Below are 27,973 nucleotides of genomic sequence, written 5' to 3' on the forward strand. Positions count from 1 at the left end.
GCAATGTATTTCCATCCTAGCAACCCAGCTTGCAGAGTTTGTGGCAACTGCAGTACTGTATTTATGACCACACCTTTACAGAGAAAGAAATTAGGAAACATTTAGGAATACTGTATGCATTTGATTTTGGGAAAATAATTACAATCAGGGATGAGTGGTTAACCCTCAAGGGTTATGTAACACATGGAGAATGAGAAGCAATCAGGTTCAATTAAAAAAGGGAAGGATATATCCATTTTTCTTGAATCAAGAGCCCTCACCTGCATCAAGGCACCTCCCCTGAGAAAGGTTTTAGGAAAGAATATGCATAATATTTTTTATTTATATTTCCTCAAACTATGATACATTAAATTAAGGGAACTGAATACATCACAAGCTTTAACAGCAAATTTAATATGAATGACTAGACAACTTTTCCTAGTTAATATAAATCATAAATCATACAAAAATTGCTTACATTCTAACAAAACAGCTCGTTTCGCAAATCTCAGTTTTCCACGAGTATCATACAAGGAAAGGCGAGTAGAGACAGGCCACTTTATTTGAGCTATAATTTATTTTGCCTTGCCTTGGGCTGCCACAGCTTCCATTGCCTTTCGAACAGTTTCTTCATCTCCCAAAAATTTCATGGAGACCACAGGTTTCAGACTTTCGTCCAACTCGTACACAAAGGGAATGCCAGTTGGCAAGTTCAGACCCATAATTGCTTCATCAGACATTGCTGTTGGTATGAAATACATGTATTTAGAAGTTTTGCAAAAGCTAAGTATACCCCCTCCCAAGATTACAATGCTGGTTAACCTGGACAAAGTCACCCTACAAATTATAACAAAATCCCACAAAACAGATTTCCCAATACAGTCAAACCCCAAAGTTTGCATACTTTGTAATTTGAAGCAATTCGGTGAACTGCTTCAAATTACGTTTTCTGTTTTCCCTTTGTGCCAATTTATTTTCATTCAAAATGTACATGCAAAACTTATCACATGCACTTCCAGGAGCCTAATTCTCACAAATTAAGATAAAAGATCTAAAATTGTAACCATCATCACAGTATTTGCTCTATAAAATTTATCCATCTTGTAAGATATTCCTCTCCAATGTAACTAATCCACTAGGATACTTAACCATCCTAGCTATTTATATATAAATTCCTACATTCCCACTTCCTTTAGCAAATTATGAAAAAAGAAAGAAAAAGGCACAAGATAAAAGGAGACGCAGGGAAGAAACGGGAATAGGACACCCATCTAAAGCAGGGAATTTAGAAACTGGAGAATGGAATGGGCAAAAGTGACTGATTTAGGAGTGAAGAAGCAAACCCACCCTTATATCTCCATAGAAAAATATCCCCACCTTCCTCAATTTCCAAGCTAGGTGCAAGGCTAATTCAAAACACATGAGTATAGTTTCAATTATCTCCTTGGTTTAAATGTGTTAAGACTTATCAGCTTCACTCCATCTAGAAGTCACCTTCAATTACCATCCAACCTTTACACATCTAATATCATAGTTTGCCCTACATGTGGTACTTTTTTTGTAATATATACATTACAGTATAAGCAAATTAACACTTGACTGCATTGGAACACTTACACAGTACTATACAGGTAGCCCACACTTACAAATAATCATGTTCCTTTCAAATTCAGAGAAATTCCATAATGGGAATCACTATTCTCCTTAGGCACAATGCTATAATTGGAGGTTAAAATCCCTAACTAACAATTAGGCCTCTTGACATTGCATAATGTGATTTTGGGTAATACCATCACTACTTCTGATCAGATGTCGTCAGATGATAGGGAAGAGAATCAAAAGAATTCAGATGATGCACCCTTCAATTCCTAGAAGCACTTTCCTTCAAAAGCTGCAACTATAAACTTGTTACTAAATTCATATCAAATACTCACAATCCAGATGTTTGACAATGCCTCTCAGGGAGTTTCCATGAGCAGCGATAAGAATCTTCTTCCCTTCTTTAATCTGGGGCACAATGGTGTCATTCCAGTAGGGCAAAGTTCTCTCAATTGTTCTGTTGGTATAAATTTAAATAATTATCAAAAACATAATTTTAGCTCTGTTACTAGTGTGCAAGCAATTCTTTCGGTGTTGGTCCTGTCGTACTATGACTTTGAAGCCAGGATCGGTCCTGTAGTACTATGCCATGAGCTCAGCTCAGCTCATAAGCTGTGAGCAGTAAATTTGGGCCTAGATATGAGGGAATGGGTCCGAGATAAGTGTGTACCATATAAAAAAAATCCTGCAGAATGCAGTGCAGGAGAAAAAAATGGCAGCTAGGATTATGGTTTAAAACAACGACTTTGCGGTGTATTTTCATTTGGTTTTAGTGGTTGTATCTTCGATTTCTTTCTTTCATTTGATAGAATTGAAAATATATTACAGAAATAAAGATGATTTTGATTGGTTTCAGGACAAAGTAGCTTGAAACTGAGCTCATTGTAGCTGAAATGTTTGATTTTTGCAGATATTCCAGAGTACACAAATAACATCCAATTGGCCAGTCTCATATGCATTTAGGAATGCACAAGCATTTAAAAAATTTACAATAATGCAGTAGTCTGCATAACAGTAAATCTTCTATTTTTTGTATGAATGAAAAATCAAAATGTAAAGCAATGTAATATTCTTAAGAGGGGCCTGGAGATATATGACTAATGAAAATTTTAGTGCTGGGAATGTCTGCATCGTTTTATCCTGGACCCTATATCTTTAATTTTGTATGAAATTTGCCAAATTACCATTTTCTGATCACTATTGGGTAGTTTAATTAGTTGAATGGTCAGTTTCTTTTACTTGATGGATAAAATGGAAGACACACTAGCGAAATAGCCAAGAATTTGGTCAATTGGAACAATGGAATTTACCTAAAATTGGACTCAAAGTAGACGAAATCACCGATGCAGAAGTATCGCCGGCAATGCAGTAGTCTGAATGACGGTAAATCGTCTATTTTTTGTGCGAATAAAAATTAAAAATGAAAAGCAAGCCTAATATAAGAGTGGCCTAGAGATATGACTAATGAACAGAGAAAATGTTATTTTAGTGCCAACAATGTCTGCAGTTTATTCTGGCCCCTATTTTGAAACTGGCCTTGAATTTGTGAAATTGGCCAAATTAATAAGTTTTGATAACTTACCGTGTGTAGTTGAAATAGGTAAATGGGTGGTTTCTTGTACTCGATTGACAGAATAAAGGGATTTCTAGCGAAATAGCTACGAGTGGTCGAATGGAACAAAGGAATTGGCCCAAAATAGGGCTAAAAGTGGGTGAAATTGCCAATGTGTAAATATCACCAAGACCACTACCTTTGTGAGTAATTCCACAAGTTTTCCATCAAATTTCAAACTTGGTTTCATTAGCTTTGGAAAAAGATTATCATTTCACAAGAATTTTTTTTTTTAAATTCTCTGACATTAAGCAAGTTTGCAAGTAGGGGTTTTGACACTCAAAGGGTTAAAATAGGAAGTGGGTAAAAGAGCTGATGTATAAATTGCACTCTGGACCACTTCGTATCTGCATAATTCTAAGTTTTCAATCAAATTTCGTACCTTTGGTGTCATTACCTTCAGAAAGATTCCAACTTTTCAGAGAGGCAGACAGACAGACAGACAGAGAGAGACAGACAGACACAGACACACAGACAGACAGAGAGAGACACAGACAGAGACAAACACAGACAGACAGAGACAGACAGACAGACAGAGACAGACAGACAGACAGACAGACAGTGAGCGACAGTGAGACAGACAGATAGACAGTGAGAGAGAGAGAGAGAGAGAGAGAGAGAGAGAGACAGACAGTGAGACAGAGAGAGAGAGAGAGAGAGAGAGAGAGAGAGAGAGATCTCTGGCTCCTCCCTTGACCCAGTAGCGAGTGATCTGGCAGAAGGCATAGTCACTTGTCAACCCCTCGGCTACGTTGGATCGTCTGACCACAAGGCTGTTTTTACGACACTTAATCCCAACAGAACGAGGTGGGGAGTCCACACACACAACCTGGCAATGGGAGAGGGGTAATTGGCCAGCCCTTTGCTCTGAGCTAGCCACCACCGATTAGAATGCTCTTCTCCAAGGGGATGTTGACAACCAAGTGAAAGCTTTCACTGGATACATCCTTAATCTACAACAAGAACACATTCCTCACCGGCAATTTGTGACGAAGCCTACAGATCAGCCTTGGTCTGGCTTTCGTTGTAGAGAGGCTGCTACTGCCAAGTACAAAGCATGGCGAAGGTATAAGACATCCTACCACAAATAACAGGAACTTGCACAGGCAAGCCTGTAGACATATGGGTGACGTTCAAAAGTGGGTCACTGCTAAATGGGAGGTGGACACAAAAAGAAAGCTAGCATCAGGTAGGGTAGGCTCCAAAACCTGGTGGTCCCTGGTCAAGGACTGACAAGGTTATCTGCCTGATGAACTCATTCCACCTCTAAATCGACAGGATGGGACCACCTCTACTAGTAGTCAAGAGAAGGCAGACCTCTTTGCTGAACACTTTGCTACCAAAATGCAAGTTCCTGATCCAGCAAGGGACCCTCCTTGGATAGCTGCAAGAACTGTCAAAACTGTCAGTGGTGACAATAAGGCAGGAGGAGGTACATTTCCTTCTTAAATCGCTTGACCAAGAAAAGGCTGTGGGCCCAGACAAGTTGAGCCCAAGATTGCTGAGAAGATGTGCAGACCAGCTAGCAGCACCTCTAACTCGCATCTTTCAGCACTGCCTAGTACAGTGTAAGTGGCCCTTTCTGTAGAAAGAGGCAAATGTAGTCCCTGTTCACAAAAAGAAGAGCAGAGCAGAAATCAGCAACTACAGACCAGTGTCACTCCTGTCAATCACTGGTAAGATCCTTGAGACAATAATCTCAAGACAAATGACAGTTTTTTGACTACCACTCACTACTTTGTGATCATCAATATGGCTTCAGGAAAGGTTACTCTGCTGGTGATCTGTTGTTAAACCTATCCACTAAGTGGCACCAGTCACTGGATGAATCCAAAGTCAGCTGTGTGGTAGCACTGGACATTGCTGGTGCTTTCGACCGGGTGTGGCACCAGGGCCTCTTAGCAAAACTTCAAGCACTGGGAACTGCAGGCTGTACGCTATGTCTCCTCAGTGATTACATTCATGGTAGATCTCTAAGTGTAGTTCTCAATGGAACGGAATCAGCAAGACATCCTATTGGGGCAAGTGTTCCACAAGGAAGCGTGCTGGGACCATTGTTATGGAATGTCTACTTCGACGATCTTCATCTCATCCCAGAATCACATGCATATGCAGAAGACTGTACAATGACATTCACTTATCCGAGAAAAGAAATGCCAGCGACTCTAAGCTACATCAATCACCAGCTAAGAGTTATATCAGCTTGGGGAAATAGATGGCAAGTAACATTTGCACCTGAGAAAATGGTGGTGCAGTAGTAAGGATGAATGGGAGGGTGTTGGCACCTGGAGAAGTTGATATCCTTGGGGTGAAATTTGACTCCAAACTAACCATGAAGAACCATGTTGTAAATCTAGCAAACAAGACAGCCAGGAAGCTTGCAGCACTTCGCCGTATCTCGCATCTGCTTGACAGTAGGGGTTGCAAGATTCTGTACGAGGCACAAGTACGCTCACACCTTAAGTATGCTCCACTTTCTTGGTTTGCCTGACCCCCCCCCCTCTCATCTGCGACTGCTTGACAGTGGAGAAAGCAAGATGTCTCATCTCTTGCCAGGACCCATCCTGGATAGATCTGTCATTTCAGCAGAGCCTTCAACACAGGAGGGATGTGGGTGGCCTTACTGTTATGTATAAGGCCAATATTGTCAAAGTACCACACTTGGATCCACTTCGAGGACAGCATGAAACAAGCTTTTATGCCACAAGACGGGCAGAAAGCAGCAACTTCACCCTGGCTGTACCCTTCTCCAGAACATCACTCCATCTGAGATCATATATACCCAGGATGACTCCAGTATGGAACACATTCGTACAGCATAATGATGTCAACGAGATAACGTCAGTTGATCAAATGAAAATGCTGGCCCACAGATGGCTCCAACTTCATCCTGTTCCCTACTTTTGTGTCTCATAACAATAAAAATTCTTTCAAATGAGCTGATGTAGGTAACAGCTCTTAGCTTGTCAATAAGGTTATGAATCCTTAACCTGTAAATAGCTTGTGAATAAAACTAGGGATCCTTAACCTTGTCAAACCCTGTAAAAAAAAAAAAAAAAAAAAAAAAAAGGAGGACAAATTGACAGCAGGGATTGGGACAGCAAAAGGGTTAAACCAATCACAAGGTCAGAGGTCTGCTTTACCCCCCATCAAACAGGCTAGGGGAGAGGCCTTTTAACTTTTACACAGATCTGTTCTCTCATGTCTAGGCCAAAACGCTACTCAGATTTGAGGGCACTAAGCTCAAAATTTAGATACACGCAAGATACTGCAAGGATTAACAGAACCATGACTATGCACGAAGTATGTTACCTATCTGACGTTCATCACTCTTTGGCATGCCATCTTAACCAGAGAACTGGCAGTTCAGAATATAACAGTTCTGAGGCCCAACTCTTGTATTAATTGTCCAGTTCAACCAACCAGGTGTGACGTCACCTTGGGTCCAAACCACAGTGATGAGACACCTGCCTGCCTGAGTGGCAGACACTCTTATGCTGGTCCAGACCACTACTACCGTTTCGAGTGGCTCTTTGCTGTCTTATCGTTATACTGCCAACTTGACTTTGTAAATATTATACACAGCAGTGAAGGATTATACAGGTGAAGAAAAAATTACCCCTTCTGTGTTTGCCTTGCTGTTTTGTCTGGTTGCTTGCTATATTGCTGACTATGGTTATGGCAATGTGCAACAGGCCTTTAATTTTTGTGTTAGTATCTATCAATCTATGCACTGCCTATTTCCATCTCTCCCCACATTCACCTCAGGCTCCTCATTCCTATATTATCCCACCCTTCCCAATACATGAAATCACCACTTCCCCTTCACCACTAACATTCAACTCTTCAGAACATCCTCTCCATCTTTCCAGTGCCTACACCATCTAATATTGTCCCTCTTTTGCTCTTATTAAGTCCACTGGTTTTCCAGGCTTCCTCACTTCACTGAAAGCTCAAAAAAATCTTATTCTCAGCAAAATTCAGATAACTCCCATTCTCTCACTGGCTCTCCTTTGTTACTCTCACACCATTCAGTCTCCATTTTTACATTTTAAAAATTTCATGCTACTACTCTCATTCAACCAACAATTGTTCCTCTTCCTATAAACCTCTGCTACACAATATATTCATAAATTTAGCCCATATTTCATCAACTTCCACATTTCCTGCACTTTAACCCACCTTTTCTCCCCAATAATTGCTTATATCTCTGAGAAACTTAATTCATTTATTTTCACTTCTCTCTCACCCACTGTTGCCAATCTCACTGTATTGTCTAACCCCTTACTCATGGCCATCTCCCACTGTGGTAGACTGATTTGAAAATTTTCACCATCACTCACCCCATCGCCCTACCAGAGGTGCATGCTGACATTACAGCTCAGATGCCCCTCTAAACTCTAATATCCTTACCCTTTCTTCAGAGTGCAGGAACCTCCAGGACTAGAGTCTGGCTAACCAGACTATTGTAGCAACCACTAAATTTTGAAACATACGTCACTCCATGTATATGCAGAAGTCTATCCAATAAACATTTATTTACTAATACACAGTCTATTGGACTGTTCTCAATGCACCCTGCATCTCATTTTCAAAACCCATTTCTAAACAAAGGCTCCCTGATCCTTACATTTACCCCTGGCACTACAAACTTGCCTACTACACTATCTACAACTGTCACACCCACTTCAGCGTTAACCCTTTCACTGTCCAGGCCCCTGAAATAAAACTGGCTCTCAAATGTATTTAATAAAAAAAAATCCTTTCTAAAGGTAATGACACCAAAAGTATGAAATTTGATGGAAAACTTTCAGTAGTCTCAGTGAAACCGTGGTACTGGCGATTTCACTGACAAGTCCTATTTTAAGCCAATACCATTGTTCAAATTGACCCAATTCTTAGATACTTCACTAGTATGCATTCTATTCTATAAAACACAAGAAACCATCCATTAAATTAATTCAACTACCCTGTAGAGTGCACAGAAGTTGGTAATTTGGCCAATTTTACACAAAATAAAGAAATATCAATTTAAAAATAAAGTGAATAAACAATGTAGACATTCCTGGCACTAAAACATTTCATGTTCATTAGTCACATTCCCAGGCTTCTACTATAGTTCACTTTTTCACTCTGAATGCTTATTCACACAAAAATAGAAAATTTTATTCTCTCAGATAATAAAATAACCAGGAAAGATTAGTCATGGTTTACAGCATCCCAATAATTTAATCAGACCCATTAAAAACCCATAAAACAGACTGAAAGATAAAGAATCACGCATAAAGTGGGAGTTGTCACAGTTGCTCTTTGCTGATGACACTGTGCTCTTGGGAGATTCTGAAGAGAAGTTGCAGAGGTTGGTGGATGAATTTGGTAGGGTATGTAAAAAGAAAATTAAAAGTGAATACAGGAAAGAGTAAGATTATGAGGATAACAAAAAGATTAGGTGATGAAAGATTAGATATCAGATTGGAGGGAGAGAGTATGGAGGTGGTGAATGTATTCAGATATTTGGGAGTGGATGTGTCAGCGGATGGATCTATGAAAGATGAGGCGAATCACAGAATTGATGAGGGGAAAAGGGTGAGCAGTGCACTTAGGAGTCTGTGGAGACAAAACTTTGTATTTGGAGGCAAAGAGGGGAATGTATGAGAGTATAGTTTTACCAACGCTCTTATATGGGTGTGAAGCATGGGTGATGAATTTTGCAGCGAGGAGAAGACTGGAGGCAGTGGAGATGTCATGTCTGAGGGCAATGTGTGGTGTGAACATAATGCAGAGAATTCGTAGTTTGGAAGTTAGGAGGAGGTGCGGGATTGCCAAAACTGTTGTCCAGAGGGCTGAGGAAGGGTTGTTGAGGTGGTTCGGACATGTAGAGAATGGAGCGAAACAGAATGACATCAAGAGTGTATCAGTCTGAAGCGGAAGGAAGGCGGGGTAGGGGTCGGAGGGAGGGGGTAAAGGAGGTTTTGTGTGCTAGGGGCTTGGACTTCCAGCGGGCATGCGTGAGCGTGGTCGATAGGAGTGAATGGAGACAAATGGTTTTTAATACTTGACGTGCTGTTGGAGTGTGAGCAAAGTAACATTTATGAAGGGATTCAGGGAAACCGGCAGGCCGGACTCGAGTCCTGGAGACGGGAAGTACGTACAGTGTCTGCACTCTGAAGGAGGGGGTGTTAATGTTGCAGTATTATAAACTGTAGTGTAAAGCACCCTTCTGGCAAGACAGTGATGGAGTGAATGATGGTGAAAGCTTTTCTTTTTCGGGCCGCCCTGCCTTGGTGGGAATCGGCCAGTGTTAATAATAAAAAAAACAGACTGCATGAAATTACTGTCCCCCTGTCTTCATCAACATTTAAAAGTTCCTCAAAATATTCCTGCCAACTACCCAATACCTCCAGCTCCCCATCTATTAACTCCCCTAACTCTTAACCTGTTTATCTTACTGTTTTTTTTTATATATTCTCAGCAAAATTTCTTTACAGTGCCTCTCCCATTATCATTTGCTCTCCTTTTGCAGTGTCTCACCACTCTCTTCACCTTTCTTTTACTCTCCGTATACTTTGCCCTTCTTATATCACTTCTGCTTTGTAAAAACCTTGTATGCTACCTTTTTCTCTTATTGCCCCCTTTACCTCACCATTCCATCAATCACTCCTCTTTCCTCCTGTACCCACCCTCCTACAGCCACAAACTTCTGCCCCACTTTCTAATACTGCATTTTTAAAACTATCCCATCCCTCCTCAACCCTCTCACTACCCATACTTTCACTAGCCCACCTTTCTGCCAATAGTTGTTTACATCTCACCCTAACTTCCTCCTCAGTTTATAAACCTTCACCTCTCTTACTTGCTGTTGCCATCTTTTTGTCCCAACTACCTCTTACTCTAACTGTAGCTACAACTATATAATGATCCGATATATTTGTTGCCCTTCTATAAACATGTACATCCTGAAGCCTACCCATCAACCTTTTTATCCACCAATACACAATCTAAAACTCCTTTCATGCACTGGCCATGGAGGTATAACATCTTTTAGGAGTGAAGAAAAGGATGCGAGGGTGGGGCAGGTGCACGAGGCATTACATAGAATGAAAGGGGGTAAAGCAGCTGGAACTGATGGGATTATGACAAATGTTAAAAGCAGGGAAAGATATATAGTGTTGGAGTGGTTGCTATTTTTGTTTAATAAATGTATGAGAGGGGAAGGTACCTAGGGATTGGCAGTGTGTATACTTCCTATATATAAAGGGAAGGGGGACAAAAGATATTGTAAAAATTACAGGGGAATCATTTACCAAGTATACCAGGTAAAGAGTATGGTACGGTTATTATTGAAAGAATTAGAGGCGAGAGAGTAGGATTACATATGAACAAGGGGGCTTTAGAATGGGTAGGGGATGTGTAGATCAAGTGTTTGTATTGAAGCATACATGTAACCAGTATTTAGATAAAGGTAGGGAAGCTTTCATTGCATTTATGGATTTAGAAAAGGCTTATGATAGTGTGAATAGGGGAGCAATGTGGGAGATGTTGCAAGTGTATGGAATAGGTAGCAAGTTATTAAATGCTGTAAAGTTTTTATGAGGATAGTGAGGCTCAGGTTAGGGTATATAGAAGAGGGAGATTACTTCTCAGTAAAAGTAGGTCTTTAACAGGGATGTGTAATGTTTCCATGGTTGTTTAACATTTACAGATGGGGTTGTAAAAGAAGTAAATGCTAGGGTGTTAGGGAGAGGGGTGGGATTAAATTTTGGGGAAACAAATACAAAATGAGAGTTGACACAGTTACTTTTTGCTGACAATACTGTGCATTTGAGGGATTCTAAAGAAAAGTTGCAAAGGTTAGTGGACAAGTTTGGGAGGGTGTGTAAAGGTAGAAAGTTGAAAGTGAACACAAATAAGAGCAAGGCGATGAGGGTATCAAATGATTTGGCTAAAGAGAAATTGGATATCACATTGGAGGAAGGGAGTATGGAAGTGAATGTTTTCAGATATGTGGGAGTCGACTTGTCAGCGGATGGGTTTATGAAGGGTGAGGTTAACCATAGAATTAACGAAGGAAAAAAAGGCAAGTGGTGCGTCGGGGTATCTGTGGAGACAAAGTTATCCATGGAGGCAAAGAAGGGAATATACGAGAGTATAATGGTACCAATGCTCTTATATGGGTGTGAAGCAGGGGTTGCAAATACTGCAGCGAGGAGGTGGCTGGAGGCAGTGATGTCCTGTAAGGGCAACGTGTGGTGTAAATATTATGCAGAGAATTCTTAGTGTGGAAATCAGGAGGAGGCATGGAGTTACTAAAAGTATTAGTCAGAGGGCTGAAGAGGGGATGTTAGGTGGTTTGGTCATTAAGAGAGAATGGAACAAAGTAGAATGACTTGGAGAGGGGAAGGAAGGTGGGGTAAGGGTTGTCCCTGAAAAGGTTGGAGGGAGGGGGTAAAGGAGGTTTTATGAGCAAGGGGCTTGGACTTCCAGCAAGCATGCAAGAGCATGTTAAATAGGAGAATGGAGATGAATGGTTTTTGGGATTTGACGAGCTGTCTGAGTGAGCAAGGTAGTATTTTGTGAAGAGATTCAGGGAAACCAGTTAGCTGAACTCTAGTCCTGGAAATGGGAAGTACAATGCCTGCAATTTAAAGGAGGGTTTGGTATATTGGCAGTTTGGAAATTAAGGCCTCAAGAAGTACAGAAGGATTTTGGTAGACAAATTATAGATTAACATTTTGTTCAAAAAGTTTTGCTGCTCCAGTTCTAATCCTGAAGAGAATCGTGTATGTACTTAACTGAACTACATTTAAGCCCTGAATCATCCAATTTATAAAACAGGAAGTGACTTACAGTTTAAGAGATTCAAACATTGGAAACTCCTCTTTGCTGGGGCCATCAGCATAGCGAGGATCTTCCAGGATCTCTTTGTAGTGTGGGTTGCTCTTGTCCATTGGTGGTGGTGGAATGTCAAAGCTGCGACGCCAAATTTTCACCTGTAGTCATTGCAAATGTAAGTAAATATGGTAACTGAATAAGGTTAAACATTCTGAAGGTTTGAATCAAAGACACCATTTACAATTTTCAGTTAAAATATTACAGTCTAAGGCAGACTTAAAAAAAAAATCATATAGTTTTTATAACACTTTACCAAAGTCATAGTATCTGATTGTGTATATAGTTTACTTTATTCCCTATTTTAGGGATTAAAGAATTCTTTATCCATAAATAAAGTTTGAAGCCCAACCACAAATGCTTTTCATCTTGCCCAACTCTGGAATGAATTTAAAGATTCCAAAGGATTTAACTGGCAATTCATAACCATTCCATTAAATTTTATGAATTTTAAAAGAGCAGTAATTCTCCAATTTACTTTTTTTTTTTAAGGTTATCTTGGGAACAACAACCTCATCAAAAGAATGAAGGTAGAAGCGACAACATCATATCTTCAATGTAACTAGCATATTAATATTGCACATTTTATCACAGGATCATCTATGCTTATGAAGAAACCAAGTATCCAGATTAAATAAAACATTACGAAACTTTTCTTTATGGGGAGGGGGGGTGGGATAAATTTACAAACTTAAAAGATGCTAAAACTGAAAAATTTAAATTATAAGGGTACATTTTTGAATTCTAAATGGTAAAGTAGAGCTTTTATATTTTCATAAGCAAATGTGTGAGAAGAACCTGTATGCAGTATAAACACCAAGGATAATTGGAAATTTAAACTTTACATTTCTAGGTCCTGGGTAATTATGAAGTTGTTCAGAACTGACCAAATTGTCTTATACCAAGTTCTAGATTAGCCACAGTATTTACTTATCCTTCGGTAAAGGTAATGCAGCAGAAGCCTCAAACTTAAATATTTCCGAATATTGGAAAAGCTCATCATTTGTTGCACTGATCTGATTAAGGTAATGTACTCAAGACAGTTACTATCAGTCATGGGGCTTCATTTGTGTTCACAAAACCATCCATTACATTAACTTTAAAGCAATATTACAATGTAAAATTTCTGCATCATTTATTGGTACATATACAATTTTTTTTTTTTTAACACTGACCATCTTCCACTGATGTAGGGTATTACAAAAAAAGTAATTTTTTAAAGATGGTAGTTTTTACTCATTTTGTAATAAAGAGTTCGGGATACATAAATGCACACATTAAAATCAATTAATCTTTAATATAATATAAAAATCAACTATCTTTGGTCTAGAGGTATTTGAACTAATAAACATCTGATAATATATACAGGTTACAATAATAAATTACAATTAGCATTTTACTAAAATGATAAATAATAATTCGTGACCCTACACAGGCTACAACTCTTGACACTACTGTGTCACTATATATATCTATGCTAAAATAATAAATTAAGTAACATTTAAAATAATAAATTACAATCAACTGCGTTTCTCACGACACTTATCCGAGTTGTGAAGCTCTTTCTCCACCGTGTCACTTGACACCCTTTTCTCCGTGTAATACACACTTTCACAACAGTGTCACACTTGACACCCTTGTCTCTGCGTCACACTACCCGCATAGCGTCTTTGTCGAGGTCAGTCACATGACACTATTCAATGTACACTAAAACCAGGCCATCTTCAGTGTCGCACGACACCCTTTTCTTCTCAGTGTTCCACTACGGTCCTGTAGCATATCTCAGTGTTCCACTCCATCATACTTGCTTAAGTGTCACACTACGGTCCTAGCCCAGTTCAGTGTAACACTCCAACCTTTTCTTCATGTAATGTCCCACTAAACAGCATCCGATGACTCCGGCCCACAGTTGACCAGCGTAGGCGGCGAGTCCGCAGACATCACCGGTAGTCCTATAAATACTCTCTAAGGCCGGTAGAAGTACACCGTATTATTATTATTATAATCAAAAAGAAGCGCTAAGCCACAAGGGCTAAGTACACCGTAAGAGGGTCTGGCGAGTACTATCTACCGCCTTCAAGACCAGTTGACACCGCAAGGAGGTTCGGTTAATCCTGCTTGCCGAACACCATGCTGTGCAAGCTCACTGAATGCGGCCGTCAAGTAACTGAGGCCAACAGACTCAGTGAGCTGCGGTGAGCGCTTCTTCTAAAATCAGTAGAAGCCAGTAGAATACTCTACTGCCAGTAGATGTGTACCATTAGATGTTCAGGTACCTACTGCTTCTAAGGCCAGTTGATGTGTACCATTAGGTGTTCAGGTACCTACTGCTTCTAAGGCCAGTAGATGTGTACCATTAGGTGTTCAGGTACCTACTGCTTAGATGTGTACCGTGAGATGTTTAGGTACGTACTGCTTCTAAAGCCAGTAGATGTGTACCGTGAGGTGTTCAGGTACCTACTGCTTAGATGCATACCGTGAGGTGTTCAGGCCGGCAGGTTAACTATTTAACCGCTAGTTTGGCAGGGGGCCGCAACATAGGGCAAAAAGAGGAAGAAAAAATAAAGGGGGGGAGGGAGGGGGAATGGAACACACTGTTCAATGTTTTGCCAGAAGTGCTGACGTCACAGTGCAGATGACCCTTCAAGCAACATCACCCTTCCTTCAGAGTACAGGCACTGTATTTTAGCCTAAAAAAAATTTAAGCACATAACCCAAATTACACAAGAAAATTTTTTTTTTTAACTGGTAGCTTTCCCAGGAATTCGCTTTTTTTTTTTTTTTTTTTTTTTTTTTTAACAGCAGCTGTTTCCCACCAAGGCAGGATGACCCGAAAAAGAAACTTTAATCATTCACTCCAACACTGCCTTGCCAGAGGTGCACCTACACTACAGTTAAACCAACATATCAACACCCCTCCTTCAGAGTGCAGGCACTATTTCCCACCTCCAGGACTAGTCCAGCTTGCTGGTTCCCCTAAATCCCTTCATAAGTGTTATCTTGCTCGCACTCCAACAGCACATCAAGTCAAAAACCATTTGTCTCCACTTGCTCTTACCTAACACTTACTGCAAGTCTAATCCACTTGCACACAAAACCTTCTTACCCCTTCCCCTCAATCTTTCCTAGGCTGACCCCTACCCACCTTCCTTCCACAACAGATTTATACGCTCTCCAAATCATTCCATTTCGTTCCATCCTCTAAATTTCCAAACCACTTCAACCCCTCCCCAGCCCTCTGGATAATGCTTTCAGTAATCCCCACACCACCTCCTAATTTACAAACTGAGGATTCTCTGCATTATATTCACACTGAACATTGCCCTCAGACAACATCTCCACTGCCTCCAGCCTTCTTGTTGCAACCTTCACCACCCATGCTTCATACCCATATAGGAGAACTGGTACCATTATACTCTTGTACATTTTCTTCTTTGCTTCCATGGACAATATTCTTCGTCTCCAGACGACTCAGTACACCACTCGCCTTTTCTCCATCAATTCTACGCTTCACCTCTTTCACAGACCCATCGGCAACAAGTCCACTCCCAAATATCTGTATACATTCACTTCCTCCATACTCCCTCCCTCCAATCTATTAACCAATCTTTCATTACCCAACTTTTTTGTTATCCTCATCACATTACTCTTTCCTATGCTCACTTTTAATTTCCTTCTTTTACATATCCTACCAAACTAGTCCACCAACCTCTGGAACTACTCTTCAGACTCTCAAGAGCAGGGTAATCAACACAAAGCAACTGACAACTTACACTTTGTGTTAGATTCTTTATCTTTTAATCACACACCAGTTACATGGAATAAATAATCTACATTATCTAAATAAAAAGAAATTTTAAGTTAGTTATTTTTATTATTAAAATGTACCTACCTGCTCTTCTCCATGCTTCTGTGCAGTTTCCGCTTTATTCAGCCCAGTAAGGCCACCATAGTGACGTTCATTGAGTCGCCATGTCTTGTAAACTGGGATGTCTTTCTGATCAATTTCTTCCAGAATGGCATTCAGAGTTTTGTGCGCACGTGTCAGCACAGACGTATGGGCAAGATCGAAGTGGAAGTTTGCCTCCTTCAAAGCCTTCCCTGCAGAATGAGCCTCCTCCACACCTGCTCAAAATTGACCAAGGTTTGGATACATGTTCACTACAAACTGGTAGAGATATTTCAATAAAGGGAATTTTTGCCTATACCGATAATTTTAGGCCAATACAAGCACTGTACTCTTCCAATATTTATAAAAATAACTATACTAAATTTAACATTAATAATTAGTATCTATTAATACATGATAGAACAAAGACCTTGCTGACATCACTGGTTATGCACATTTTGGACAAATTAGGTTAAACTTTTTTCCCCACAATGCAACAGTTGGCTAACACCCATTGTTAAGTGAACAGGGCAGCAGGTACAAGGAAACATGCCCAACATTTTCACCTGTGATAGGTTAATAACAAGCACTGTATATTTAACAGCTACAGAAGAAAAACTGAAGTTAAGCAACTTTATTTTAAAAGTTAATCTGTTCCTGTGAGGAAAGGAGATGTTCCCTCCAATACTTAATGTCACTTTTGAAGGAGAAGGGATCAACTCTTACTGCTAGGTTTGCCCGAGATAACAGAACTATCTTATTTTCTTTCTATCTAGCCAATTTCCTCCTTTAGGAAATGATATTGCCATATATTTGTGTGTGTGATGACACTAATATCAGCACATTTAATTTTGAATGCTGCTTGTTTGTAATTTGGAAAAGGATCAAGGTTTATTAACCCTTTGACTGTTGCAACCCCCATTCCTGAAGTGTCACCTGGTGTCACAAAATTTAAAAAAAAAAATTATTTTTTCTTATGAAATGATAGAGAATCTTTTCCCGATTATAATGACACCAAAAAAACGAAATTTGATGGAAAACTGACGGAATTATGCTCTCGTGAAGTTAGCGACCTTGGCGCTGTTTATAAATCGGCGATTTCGCCCACTTTGAACCCTATTTTCGGCTAATTCCATTGTTCCAGTCGCCCAAACTCGTAGCTATTTCTTTAGAACTCCATTTTTTCTATCGACTGAGTACAAGAAACTGCCCATTTACCGATTTCAACTACCTAATAATGTGGTCAGAAATTTGCAATTTGGCCAATTTCACGAAAACTAAAAAATATGAATTTCAAAATAAGGTCCAGAATGAACAATGCAGACATTCCTGGCTCTAAAATAACATTTTCTTTGCGCATCAGTCATGTCTCCAGGCCCCTCTGATATTACTCTTGCATTCTATTTTGAATTTTTATTCAAACAAAAAATTGAAGACTTACTATTATGCAGACTACTGCAATACTGTAATAATTGTATAAATAACATCAACCCATTCATGACTGCATATTAGAATGGCTAGTTGGACATTTATTGGACAATGGCATCATTTGTTTACTTTTGAACATTGGCAAAAATCAAACATTTCCCCTACTTTGAGCTCCATTTCTAGGTTCCTTTTATAGTAAAATCAATCAAAATCACCTCCATTTCTATAATATGTTTTCCATTCTATCAAATGAGACCAAGAAAACGAGAATACAACCATAAATACTATATGAAAAGAGACCATAAAGTCGGCAATTTAAAAAAAAAAAAAAAAAAAAACCACGGTCGGAGTTTTTTTTTCTCAATTATGCACTGCGTGCTCCAGGATTTTTTTTATATGGTGCACACTGACCACACAGACCCATTCTCTCACATGTGGGCCTACCAGCTTTCTCCTGCTTAATTTGAAGCCGCTAGAATTTATGAGTATATATACGTCAAACACGGTACCTCGTAAGACATATATACGGCCGCGACAGACAAAGGGTTAATAATATTAATAATTATAATTATAATTAAATTATAATTATAATAATAATTATAATAATAATAATTATAATAATAATAATTGTAATTATAATAATAATTATAATAATAATAATAATAATAATAATTATAATAATTATAATTATAATAAATTATAATTATAATAATAATTATTATAATTATAATAATTATTATAATTATAATAATAATTATTATAATTATAATAATTATTATAATTATAATAATTATAATAATTATAATAATTATAATAATAATTATTATAATTATAATAATTATTATAATTATAATAATTATAATAATTATAATAATTATAATTATAATAATTATAATTATAATAATTATAATTATAATTATAATAATTATAATTATAATAATAATTATAATAATTATAATTATAATAATAATTATAATAATTATAATTATAATAATAATTATAATTATAATAATTATAATAATTATAATTATAATTATAATTATAATAATAATTATAATTATAATAATAATTATAATTATAATAATAATTATAATTATAATAATAATTATAATTATAATTATAATAATTATAATTATAATAATAATTATAATAATTATAATTATAATAATTATAATAATTATAATTATAATTATAATAATTATAATTATAATAATTATAATAATTATAATTATAATTATAATAATTATAATAATTATAATTATAATTATAATAATTATAATTATAATAATTATAATAATTATAATTATAATTATAATAATTATAATTATAATAATTATAATAATTATAATTATAATAATTATAATTATAATAATTATAATAATTATAATAATAATTATAATAATTATAATAATAATTATAATAATTATAATAATAATTATAATAATTATAATAATAATTATAATAATTATAATAATTATAATAATAATAATAATTATAATAATTATAATAATAATTATAATAATTATAATAATAATTATAATAATTATAATAATAATTATAATAATAATTATAATAATTATAATAATAATTATAATAATTATAATAATTATAATAATAATTATAATAATTATAATAATTATAATTATAATAATAATTATAATAATTATAATAATAATTATAATAATTATAATAATTATAATAATAATTATAATAATTATAATAATAATTATAATAATAATTATAATAATTATAATAATAATTATAATAATAATTATAATAATTATAATAATTATAATAATAATTATAATAATTATAATAATTATAATAATAATTATAATAATTATAATAATTATAATAATTATTATAATAATTATAATAATTATAATAATTATAATAATAATTATAATAATAATTATAATAATAATTATAATAATTATAATAATAATTATAATAATAATAATAATTATAATAATAATTATAATAATTATAATAATAATTATAATAATAATTATAATAATAATTATAATAATTATAATAATAATTATATTATAATAATAATTATAATAATAATTATAATAATAATTATAATAATTATAATAATTATAATAATAATTATAATTATAATAATTATAATAATAATTATAATAATTATAATAATTATAATTATAATAAATAATTATAATTATAATAAATAATTATAATAATTAAAATTATAATTATTATTATTGCTACTGCAAGTGCTGACTACAATTTCTACACATTTATAAAGATCAAATGTACCAAGTTCTTCAGTCTCTAACATCTTCACTTTCAGACTCATTGCTGCTCAATGGTGCTAGCAGAACAGCTGAACAAAACTGAGTTGCTGAATTCTATTTTCTTCAGTTTATTCACACTTGTCAAGATTTATTTAAGCCAACTCATCCATTACATTGGCATTAAATTTTTTTCCTCATACTGTTTACCTGGAGAGAGTTTTGGGGGTCAACGCCCCCGCAGCCCGGTCTGTGACCAGGCCTCCTGGTGGATCAGAGCCTGATCAACCAGGCTGTTACTGCTGGCTGCACGCAATCCAACGTACGTGCCACAGCCCGGCTGGCCAGGTACCGACTTTAGGTGTTTGTCCAGTGCCAGCTTGAAGACAGCCAGGGGCCTATTGGTAATCCCCCTTATGTATGCTGGGAGGCAGTTGAACAGTCTCGGGCCCCTGATACTTATTGTATTGTCTCTTAACGTGCTAGTGACACCCCTGCTTTTCATTGGGGGGATGTTGCATCGTCTGCCGAGTCTTTTGCTTTTGTTGCGAGTGATTTTCGCGTGCAAGTTCGGTACTAGTCCCTCTAGGATTTTCCAGGTGTATATAATCATGTATCTCTCCTGCCTGCATTCCAGGGAGTACATTATTATTATTATTATAATCAAAAAGAAGCGCTAAGCCACAAGGGCTATACAGCTCCAGGGAGTACAGGTTCAGGAAATTCAAGCGCTCCCAGTAATTGGGGTATTTTATCTCCATTATGCGTGCCATGAAGGTTCTCTGTACATTTTCTGGGTCAGCAATTTCACCTGCCTTGAAAGGTGCTGTTAGTGTGCAGCAATATTCCAGCCTAGATAGAACAAGCGACCTGAAGAGTGTCATCATGGGCTTGGCATCCCTAGTTTTGAAGGTTCTCATTATCCATCCTGTCATTTTTTTAGTAGATGCGATTGATACAATGTTATGGTCCTTGAAGGCGAGATCCCCCGACATGATCACTCCCGGGTCTTTGACGTTGGTTTTTCACTCTAGTTTGTGGAAGGAATTTGTTTTATACTCTGATGAAGTTTTAATTTCCTCACGTTTACCATATCGGAGTATGTAAAGTAAAAGGACACAAGTGCAACTAATGTGACATTTATTGTGGCAACGTTTCGCTCTCCAGGAGCTTTATCAAGCCATTACAAACATTACATGGACACAGAGGGTATATAAAGGCTCAGAGTGAGGTGAATACTAGTGAGGTACCAACCCGATGTTCACTAGTGGTAGTAGTAGTAGTAGTAGTGGTAGTGACAAAAGCAATTAATTCGTACATGAGTAAAAGGATATAAACGCTATTACTTGGGTAACATAAAAATAGGTTGGACAAATATAAACTGGAATGAGGCAGGTTGTTTCAGTGTTCACTCTCTGTGCTTTGTGTAGTATAACAGGAGAGACTATGTGACGGCAGGGTTTACTGTTTTCAGGAGGATTCTTGCTAAGACTTCGGAGATGGTGAAGCTGCCGTTGTTTTGTTTAATTGTATTCGAAACAGCGATCAGTGCTGATTCAAGGCACTTGCGTGTGCGGAAATTAGTTTCTTTTATCACTAATTGGGCGTCTCTGAATTTCATAAGATGATTGGTGGAATTTCGGTGTTGTACACAGGCGTTGTTTAAGTTGTCGTTCCTACATGCGTATATGTGTTCATTGAGGCGGGTGTCGAGGTTTCTTGCTGTTTCACCTACGTAGATCTTGTCACAGCCTCCACAGGGTATAGTGTAAACTCCTGCATTGACTGGTTCGTGGTGCTTGGGTTTTGTCCTGGTTAGATCCTTAATTGAAGTGGTAGAAGCGATGGCGACTCTGGTGTTAGCTTGTGAAAGTACTTTTGAGACGTTTAGTGCAACCTGGCTGTTGGGAAGAATTATAACTTTGTTGGGAGCGGTGTTGATGCGTGGAGAATTGATGATCTGAAGAGCTCTTTTCTTGCAGTCTTTGATGAAAAAAGAAGGAAATTGTAACTCAGTGAATGTTTGGTGAATGTAAGTACATTCCTCGTCAAGAAACTCAGGACTACAAATTCGGTATGCTCTTAGGAAAAACCCGATGATGATGCCTCTTTTGGTCTTGGTATCTTGACTGGAATAGAAGTGTGTGAGATCATTTTTATTGGTGGGTTTCCGATAAACTTGAAATCTTAGGTTGTTGTCTACTTTGTGAATGAGGACGTCGAGGAAAGGTAGCTTGTCATTGGACTCTTCTTCTAGTGTAAACTGAATCGCTGGTTCAACTGCGTTGAGCCTTGCCTGAAGATCCCGTACATCAAAACGTTTTGGAGTTATTACGAGGACATCGTCCACGTAACGTAACCAAGTGACGCTTGAAGGGATGATGTTGGCGAAGTGTTCAGACTCTAGGTGTTCCATGTATAAGTTGGCTAGGACGGCACTTATTGGGGACCCCATTCCCATGCCGTAGGTTTGTTTGTAGAGCTTGTTATTGAAGGTGAAACAGCAAGAAACCTCGACACCTGCCTCAATGAACACACATACGCATGTAGGAACGACAACTTAAACAACGCCTGTGTACAACACCGAAATTCCACCAATCATCTTATGAAATTCAGAGACGCCCAATTAGTGATAAAAGAAACTAATTTCCGCACACGCAAGTGCCTTGAATCAGCACTGATCGCTGTTTCGAATACAATTAAACAAAACAACGGCAGCTTCACCATCTCCGAAGTCTTAGCAAGAATCCTCCTGAAAACAATAAACCCTGCCATCACATAGTCTCTCCTGTTATACTACACAAAGCACAGAGAGTGAACACTGAAACAACCTGCCTCATTCCAGTTTATATTTGTCCAACCTATTTTTATGTTACCCAAGTAATAGCTTTTATATCCTTTTACTCATGTACGAATTAATTGCTTTTGTCACTACCACTACTACTACTACTACCACTAGTGAACATCGAAATGGTACCTCACTAGTATTCACCTCACTCTGAGCCTTTATATACCCTCTGTGTCCATGTATTGTTTGTAATGGCTTGATAAAGCTCCTGGAGAGCGAAACGTTGCTACAATAAATGTCACATTAGTTGCACTTGTGTCCTTTTACTTTACATATTGTCGGTAATTCTACCAACTTTATTACATATCGGAGTAATTGAAATTTCTCATCGTTGTTTTCTGCAACCCACTGAAAGATTTGGTTGATGTCCACCTGAAGTCTTGCAGTGTCTGCAATGGAAGGCACTTGTGCTGATTCGGGTGTCATCTGCAAAGGAAGGCATGGTGCTGTGGCTTACATCCCTGTCAGTCAGATTTGAGGACGAGGAATAAGATGGGAGCAAGAACTGTGCCTTGCGGAACAGAGCTTTTCACTGTAGCCGCCTCAGACTTCACTCTGTTGACTACTACTTTGTGTTCTATTTGTCAGGAAATTATAGATCCATCTACCAACTTTTTCTGTTATTTCTTTAGCACGCATTTTGTGCGCTATTATGCCATGGTCACACTCGTCGAAGGCTTTTGCAAGGTGTATATATTACATGCGCATTCTGTCTTCTAGCGCATCTAAGACCTTGTCGTAGTGATCCAGTAGTTGGGACAGACAGGAGCGACCTGCTCTAAACCCATGCTGCCTTGGGTTGTGTAATTGATGGGTATCTAGATAGGTGGCAATCTTGCTTCTTAGGACCCTTTCAAAGATTTTTAATGATATGCGATGTGAGAGCTATCAGTCTGTAGTTCTTCGCTGCTTTACTGCCCCCTTTCTGGAGTGGGGCTATGTCTGTGGGACGACCCTAGTGTCCATGCTCCCTCTCCATAGGATGTTAAAAGCACGTGATAGGGGCTTCTTGCAGTTCTTGACGAACACCGAGTTCCACGAGTCTGGTCCTGGGGCAGAGTGCATGGGCAGGTCATTTATCGTCTGTTTGAAGTCATTTGGAGTCAGGATAATGTCAGATAGGCTTGTGTACCAAATTCTGTGGCTCTCATAGAAACTTTTTAGATCTTCAACTCAGTCTGGTTAGTGGCTTGCTAAAAACCAAGTCATATTGGGACTTGAGTAGCTCACTCATTTCCTTGCTGTCATCTGTGTAGGACCCATCTTGTTTAAGTAGGGGCCCAATACTGGATGTTGTTCTCGACTTTGATTTGGCATAAGAAAAGAAATACTTTGGGTTTCTTTCGATTTCATGGCTTTTAGTTCTTCCTGCGATTCCCGACTCCTATAATATTCCTTTAGCTTTAGTTCAATGTTTGCGATGTTAGTATTTTTTTTTGTGGTCAAGTGATGCAACTACAATCTAGTTTACAATGACAGTTTATACTGTGCTATTGAAACTAGAATTTCATCACTCAAAAGCTTTGTTCAGGTACTATACACAAGGTACATGCTGGCCATCTCCGACCAAGGCAGGGAGACTCGAAAAAGAATCCTTCCCCATCATTTATACTATCACTGTTTTGCCAGAGATGCACAGATACAAGATACAAGGTGTGCATTATCTAGTACATTGCAACGGCTTTTTGGTTCACAGGGGCACTCAAAACATTCTGAGCAAGCTTGTGTTTTGGCATTTCATTTTATTAGAGCCTCTAGTTTACTGCAAGCTAGAGGAGAGTGAAGTGGCTCACTATATGATACCAGTTAGCAATGTCTATTCTCTCTTCCAGAATACAATCACTGTAGGGTATTGTGGGAGCCAGAAAATGCTGTTTTATTATTACTGAACAAACCTTTATATCTAGGTAAGTATTACAGTGGACCCCCGCATAACGATGGCATCACATAGCGATTATTCCGCATACCGCTTACTTTAATCGCAAAATTTTTGCCGCGCATACCGATTAAAAACCCACTCACCGATTTTCGTCCGAGACGCGTCCAATGTGCGCCCTCAGCCAGCCTCACATGTGCTGCCCGTGCCATTGTTTACCAGCCAGCCTCCGCGGTAACATCCAAGCATACACTCGGAATATTTCGTATTGTTACAGTGTTTTCGGTGCTGTTTCTGGAAAATAAGTGACCATGGGCCCCAAGAAAGCTTCTAGTGCCAACCCTGTGGTAAAAAGGGTGAGAATTAGTATGGAAATTAAGAAAGATTTTGAAGGGTTTGGGGCTAACCCTGAGAAGCCTATGCCAGTTGTGGAATCCATTGTGCCTACTTCAAAAATTAAGGAAATGTGTGCACAGTGGGTTGAACTGCAAACCTTTATGGATGAAAATCACCCTGACACAGCTGTTGCAAGCCGTGCTGGTGACTATTTCAATGACAATGTTGTGGCCCATTTTAGACAAATCGTAAAGGAACGGGAGGTACAGAGCTCTATGGACAGATTTGTTGTGCGACAGAGGTCCAGTGACTCTCAAGCTGGTCCTAGTGGCATTAAAAGAAGAAGGGAAGTAACCCCGGAAAAGGACTTGCTACCTCAAGTCCTAATGGAAGGGGATTCCCCTTCTAAACAATAAGTTCGACACTCTCCCCTCCTCCCATCCCATCAATCATCACCAGATCTTCAATAAAAGTAAGTGTCATGTAAGTGTGCATGCCTTTTTCAGTTTGTGTGTATTAAAATTAACATTTCATGTGGTAAAAAAAATTTTTTTTCATACTTTTGGGTGTCTTGCACGGATTAATTTTATTTCCATTATTTCTTATGGGGAAAATTCATTCACATAACGATTATTTCGCATAACAATTACCCCTCTTGCACGGATTAAAATCGTTAACCGGGGGTCCACTGTACTTTTAATTTTACTCTTGTTATTTCACTTTTAAAAATAAAGAATTTTTTGGTTACCTGGAGGTTATTCCGGGGATCAACGTCCCCGCGGCCCGGTCCATGACCAGGAATCCCGATGGATCAGGGCCTGATCAACTAGGCTGTTGCTACTGGCTGCATGCAGTCCAACGTACGAGTCACAGCCCGGCTGATCCGGCACTGACTTTAGGTATCTGTCCAGCTCTCTCTTGAAGGCAGCCAGGGGTTTATTGGCAATTCCCCTAATGCTTGATGGGAGGCTGTTGAACAGTCTTGGGCCCAGGACACTTATGGTGTTTTCCCTTAGTAATTATATTTTTCAAAACTGCTAGCACTGAGGGCACATTTATTTTAGACCCTTTGGCAGTTTGATGGGTCAAAGTTGATAGTTATATATTCCACTAGCACACCAATCCAGTATGCATACTTAAATTCCTACAACTTACCAAAGTCTATGTACTACATACACTCATATCCTACACACCTTAATCTTTACATTTGAAGTAGGGTAACCTTAGAAGAGATTTTGTTGAGATTTTTAACCCTGCAGGGTTAGCCACCCAGGATAACCCCAGAAAGTCAGTCATAGAGGACTAACATTTCCATTGGGGCCCTTTAATCTTGTCCCACCCCCCCAGGATGCAACCCACAAATTAGGCCAAATCAAAATCTAGAATAATGTTGGCAACATCTAACTCTTCAGAAGCCAAATAAAATATGCTGAGGAGCAAAATGCTGCCACAATAAAATGTCACGGTTGGACAAGTGTCCTTTAACCTATCAAAAGACAACGTTAGAAATATTTAAGGGAGACACTCACAGATATTGGAATATTTTATTATCAGACAGCAGCCTCAGTGACAAAATATCAAAGAGCTATCCAACAAAATTTAGATGTAGGTTATGTTTGTGACTGACAAGAATTTTATTAAATTTATACAAGGGGGGATACTATCAGTAGGAAAATACCGGAAACTTCTACCTCGACTTTGTAAGATCAAGTGAGATCAGACATTTTCTTGTAGACACGGTTTAGTTTATTTTTTCTGTTTCTTGCATTATTTCTAATATTCACCTCATTCTCTAGTGCAGGTTCTCGTGTTCAAGTCCAGGGTATATCATGAATTATTATTATAATCAAGGGGAAGCGCTAAACCCGGAGGATTATACAGCGCCTGGGGGATGTGGAAGGCATTCAGGCTTAATTCGGGGAACTGGAGCACAGATCCAATTCCCTAAATCAAGAGCCCCTCACCAACATCAAGGAACCTTCCTTGAGGGGGGTATGTCATGAAGTCTTTGAATTCCAGACATAAATGGTTGTCATGGAAGGAAACCCAACACTTGATTATCGATATTTAATCACGTCAACCAAACATTATTTCTGCCTATTACACAAATATTTTGAATTGCGATGAATAAAATCAACCAGATTAGTATTCAGTGTTACATATAATTTCACACATGAAGTACATTATATTAATACATTACAACTTACCTTGCTGGGAGAGCTCAGCATCATGCCAACCACAGAATTTATTCAGCTTGTTCCACTCACTCTCCCCATGACGGACCATCACAATCTGGTATTTCACCATGCTGAGGAAGTGCCTGGCACTGAGAGCCACTGAGCAGGATAACCGGTAGGAGGAGAGTCAGCCGGTGTAGTGGTGGTGAGAATAAGCCGGCTACTGCTGGTGTCCTCGTCCCCCGGGTGTCCGCTGCGACCTTCAGCGTCCCTCACTCACACCCTGCCACACCTCGCATTATCTAGGACATTCCCTTTGTAATTCTCACTTATTATACTTTGATTCTACTTCTAGAGCAGTGGAAATATTTATATTATTTTTTTGCACGACGAACACAGCTTTTTTTTTCCTATATTAAAGCTAAGTTTATTTAGGCAAAAAATATATGACTGGCATCAGGTGTCTCGGAAGTATGCAAGACACTATTGCATACCTTCTGACGTCAATATTTCTAGATTACTTAATATATTTCGTCAATTTAACAGTTACCTGATGTCAATACAGAATTGCTAATAGTAGGAATAATTCTGAATGACTAGATTATATGTAATTAAACAGTAAGATATTTATTAATGACGTGAGTTTTCATCTCTTCCTAAACCTGTCAAAATTTACCAGTATATTCATAAGGAAAGATTAAATCCACAAAGGTCATAGTATGCTCGAGGAACAGGACGCAATCAAATTGGATTCAAAGAAAAGAGTAGCTGCCAATCATTGGATCAAGAGCCCTCCAGCATCAAATGGCACCTCCCTTAAAGGGAGTGTACAAGCGAATTGCAATATGCCAGCACTAACAATATATTAGCCCAGCAGCGCCCCAGGTGAATGTGAGTGCATAATATATAAATTACATGCAAATATGTAGACCTATCTGCATATGTGGGTGATATATATGTCCCTGATTAATCAATCAGTTCCTCTAAGTATTTTGTATGTTGTTATCATGTCTCCCCTGGAACCAGTCCTCCAACGATTTTACATTCAATTCCGTTAGCTTCTCATAGCACAAACCCCCTTAGTT

At 38.0% G+C, this 27,973-nt stretch overlaps 1 protein-coding gene and 1 long non-coding RNA gene across 2 annotated transcripts; one reads left to right on the top strand and one right to left on the bottom strand.

Annotated features, from left to right (window-relative positions):
- Positions 1-311: 311 nt before the first annotated feature.
- On the bottom strand, positions 312-27,155 carry Pglym78 (phosphoglyceromutase 78). Its single transcript, XM_070084496.1, has 5 exons — positions 26,919-27,155; positions 15,972-16,204; positions 12,038-12,180; positions 1,914-2,035; positions 312-721 (listed from the first exon to the last, which is right to left on the bottom strand). The coding sequence occupies exons 1-5, from the start codon at positions 27,016-27,018 to the stop codon at positions 555-557; spliced, it is 765 nt and encodes a 254-aa protein (XP_069940597.1). The 5' UTR covers positions 27,019-27,155; the 3' UTR covers positions 312-554.
- LOC138852633 (uncharacterized) lies at positions 14,263-14,890 on the top strand. The gene is made up of 2 exons (XR_011391928.1): positions 14,263-14,351; positions 14,400-14,890. It is a non-coding gene; the product is annotated as an uncharacterized lncRNA (long non-coding RNA).
- Positions 27,156-27,973: the final 818 nt, after the last annotated feature.

The sequence above is a fragment of the Cherax quadricarinatus genome, chromosome 13 (genome assembly GCF_038502225.1).
Source record: "Cherax quadricarinatus isolate ZL_2023a chromosome 13, ASM3850222v1, whole genome shotgun sequence".
Classification (NCBI taxonomy): Eukaryota; Metazoa; Arthropoda; class Malacostraca; order Decapoda; family Parastacidae; genus Cherax; species Cherax quadricarinatus.

Excerpts from the sequence above, each read along its gene's own strand:
- Pglym78 (XM_070084496.1), bottom strand. The coding sequence starts at position 27,018 with ATGGTGAAATACCAGATTGTGATGGTCCGTCATGGGGAGAGTGAGTGG. Across the intron at positions 2,036-12,037 it reads ATGTTTGAATCTCTTAAACT|AACAATTGAGAGAACTTTGC; the intron begins GTAAGTCACTTC and ends TTATACCAACAG. Across the intron at positions 722-1,913 it reads CATTGTCAAACATCTGGATT|CAATGTCTGATGAAGCAATT; the intron begins GTGAGTATTTGA and ends TCATACCAACAG.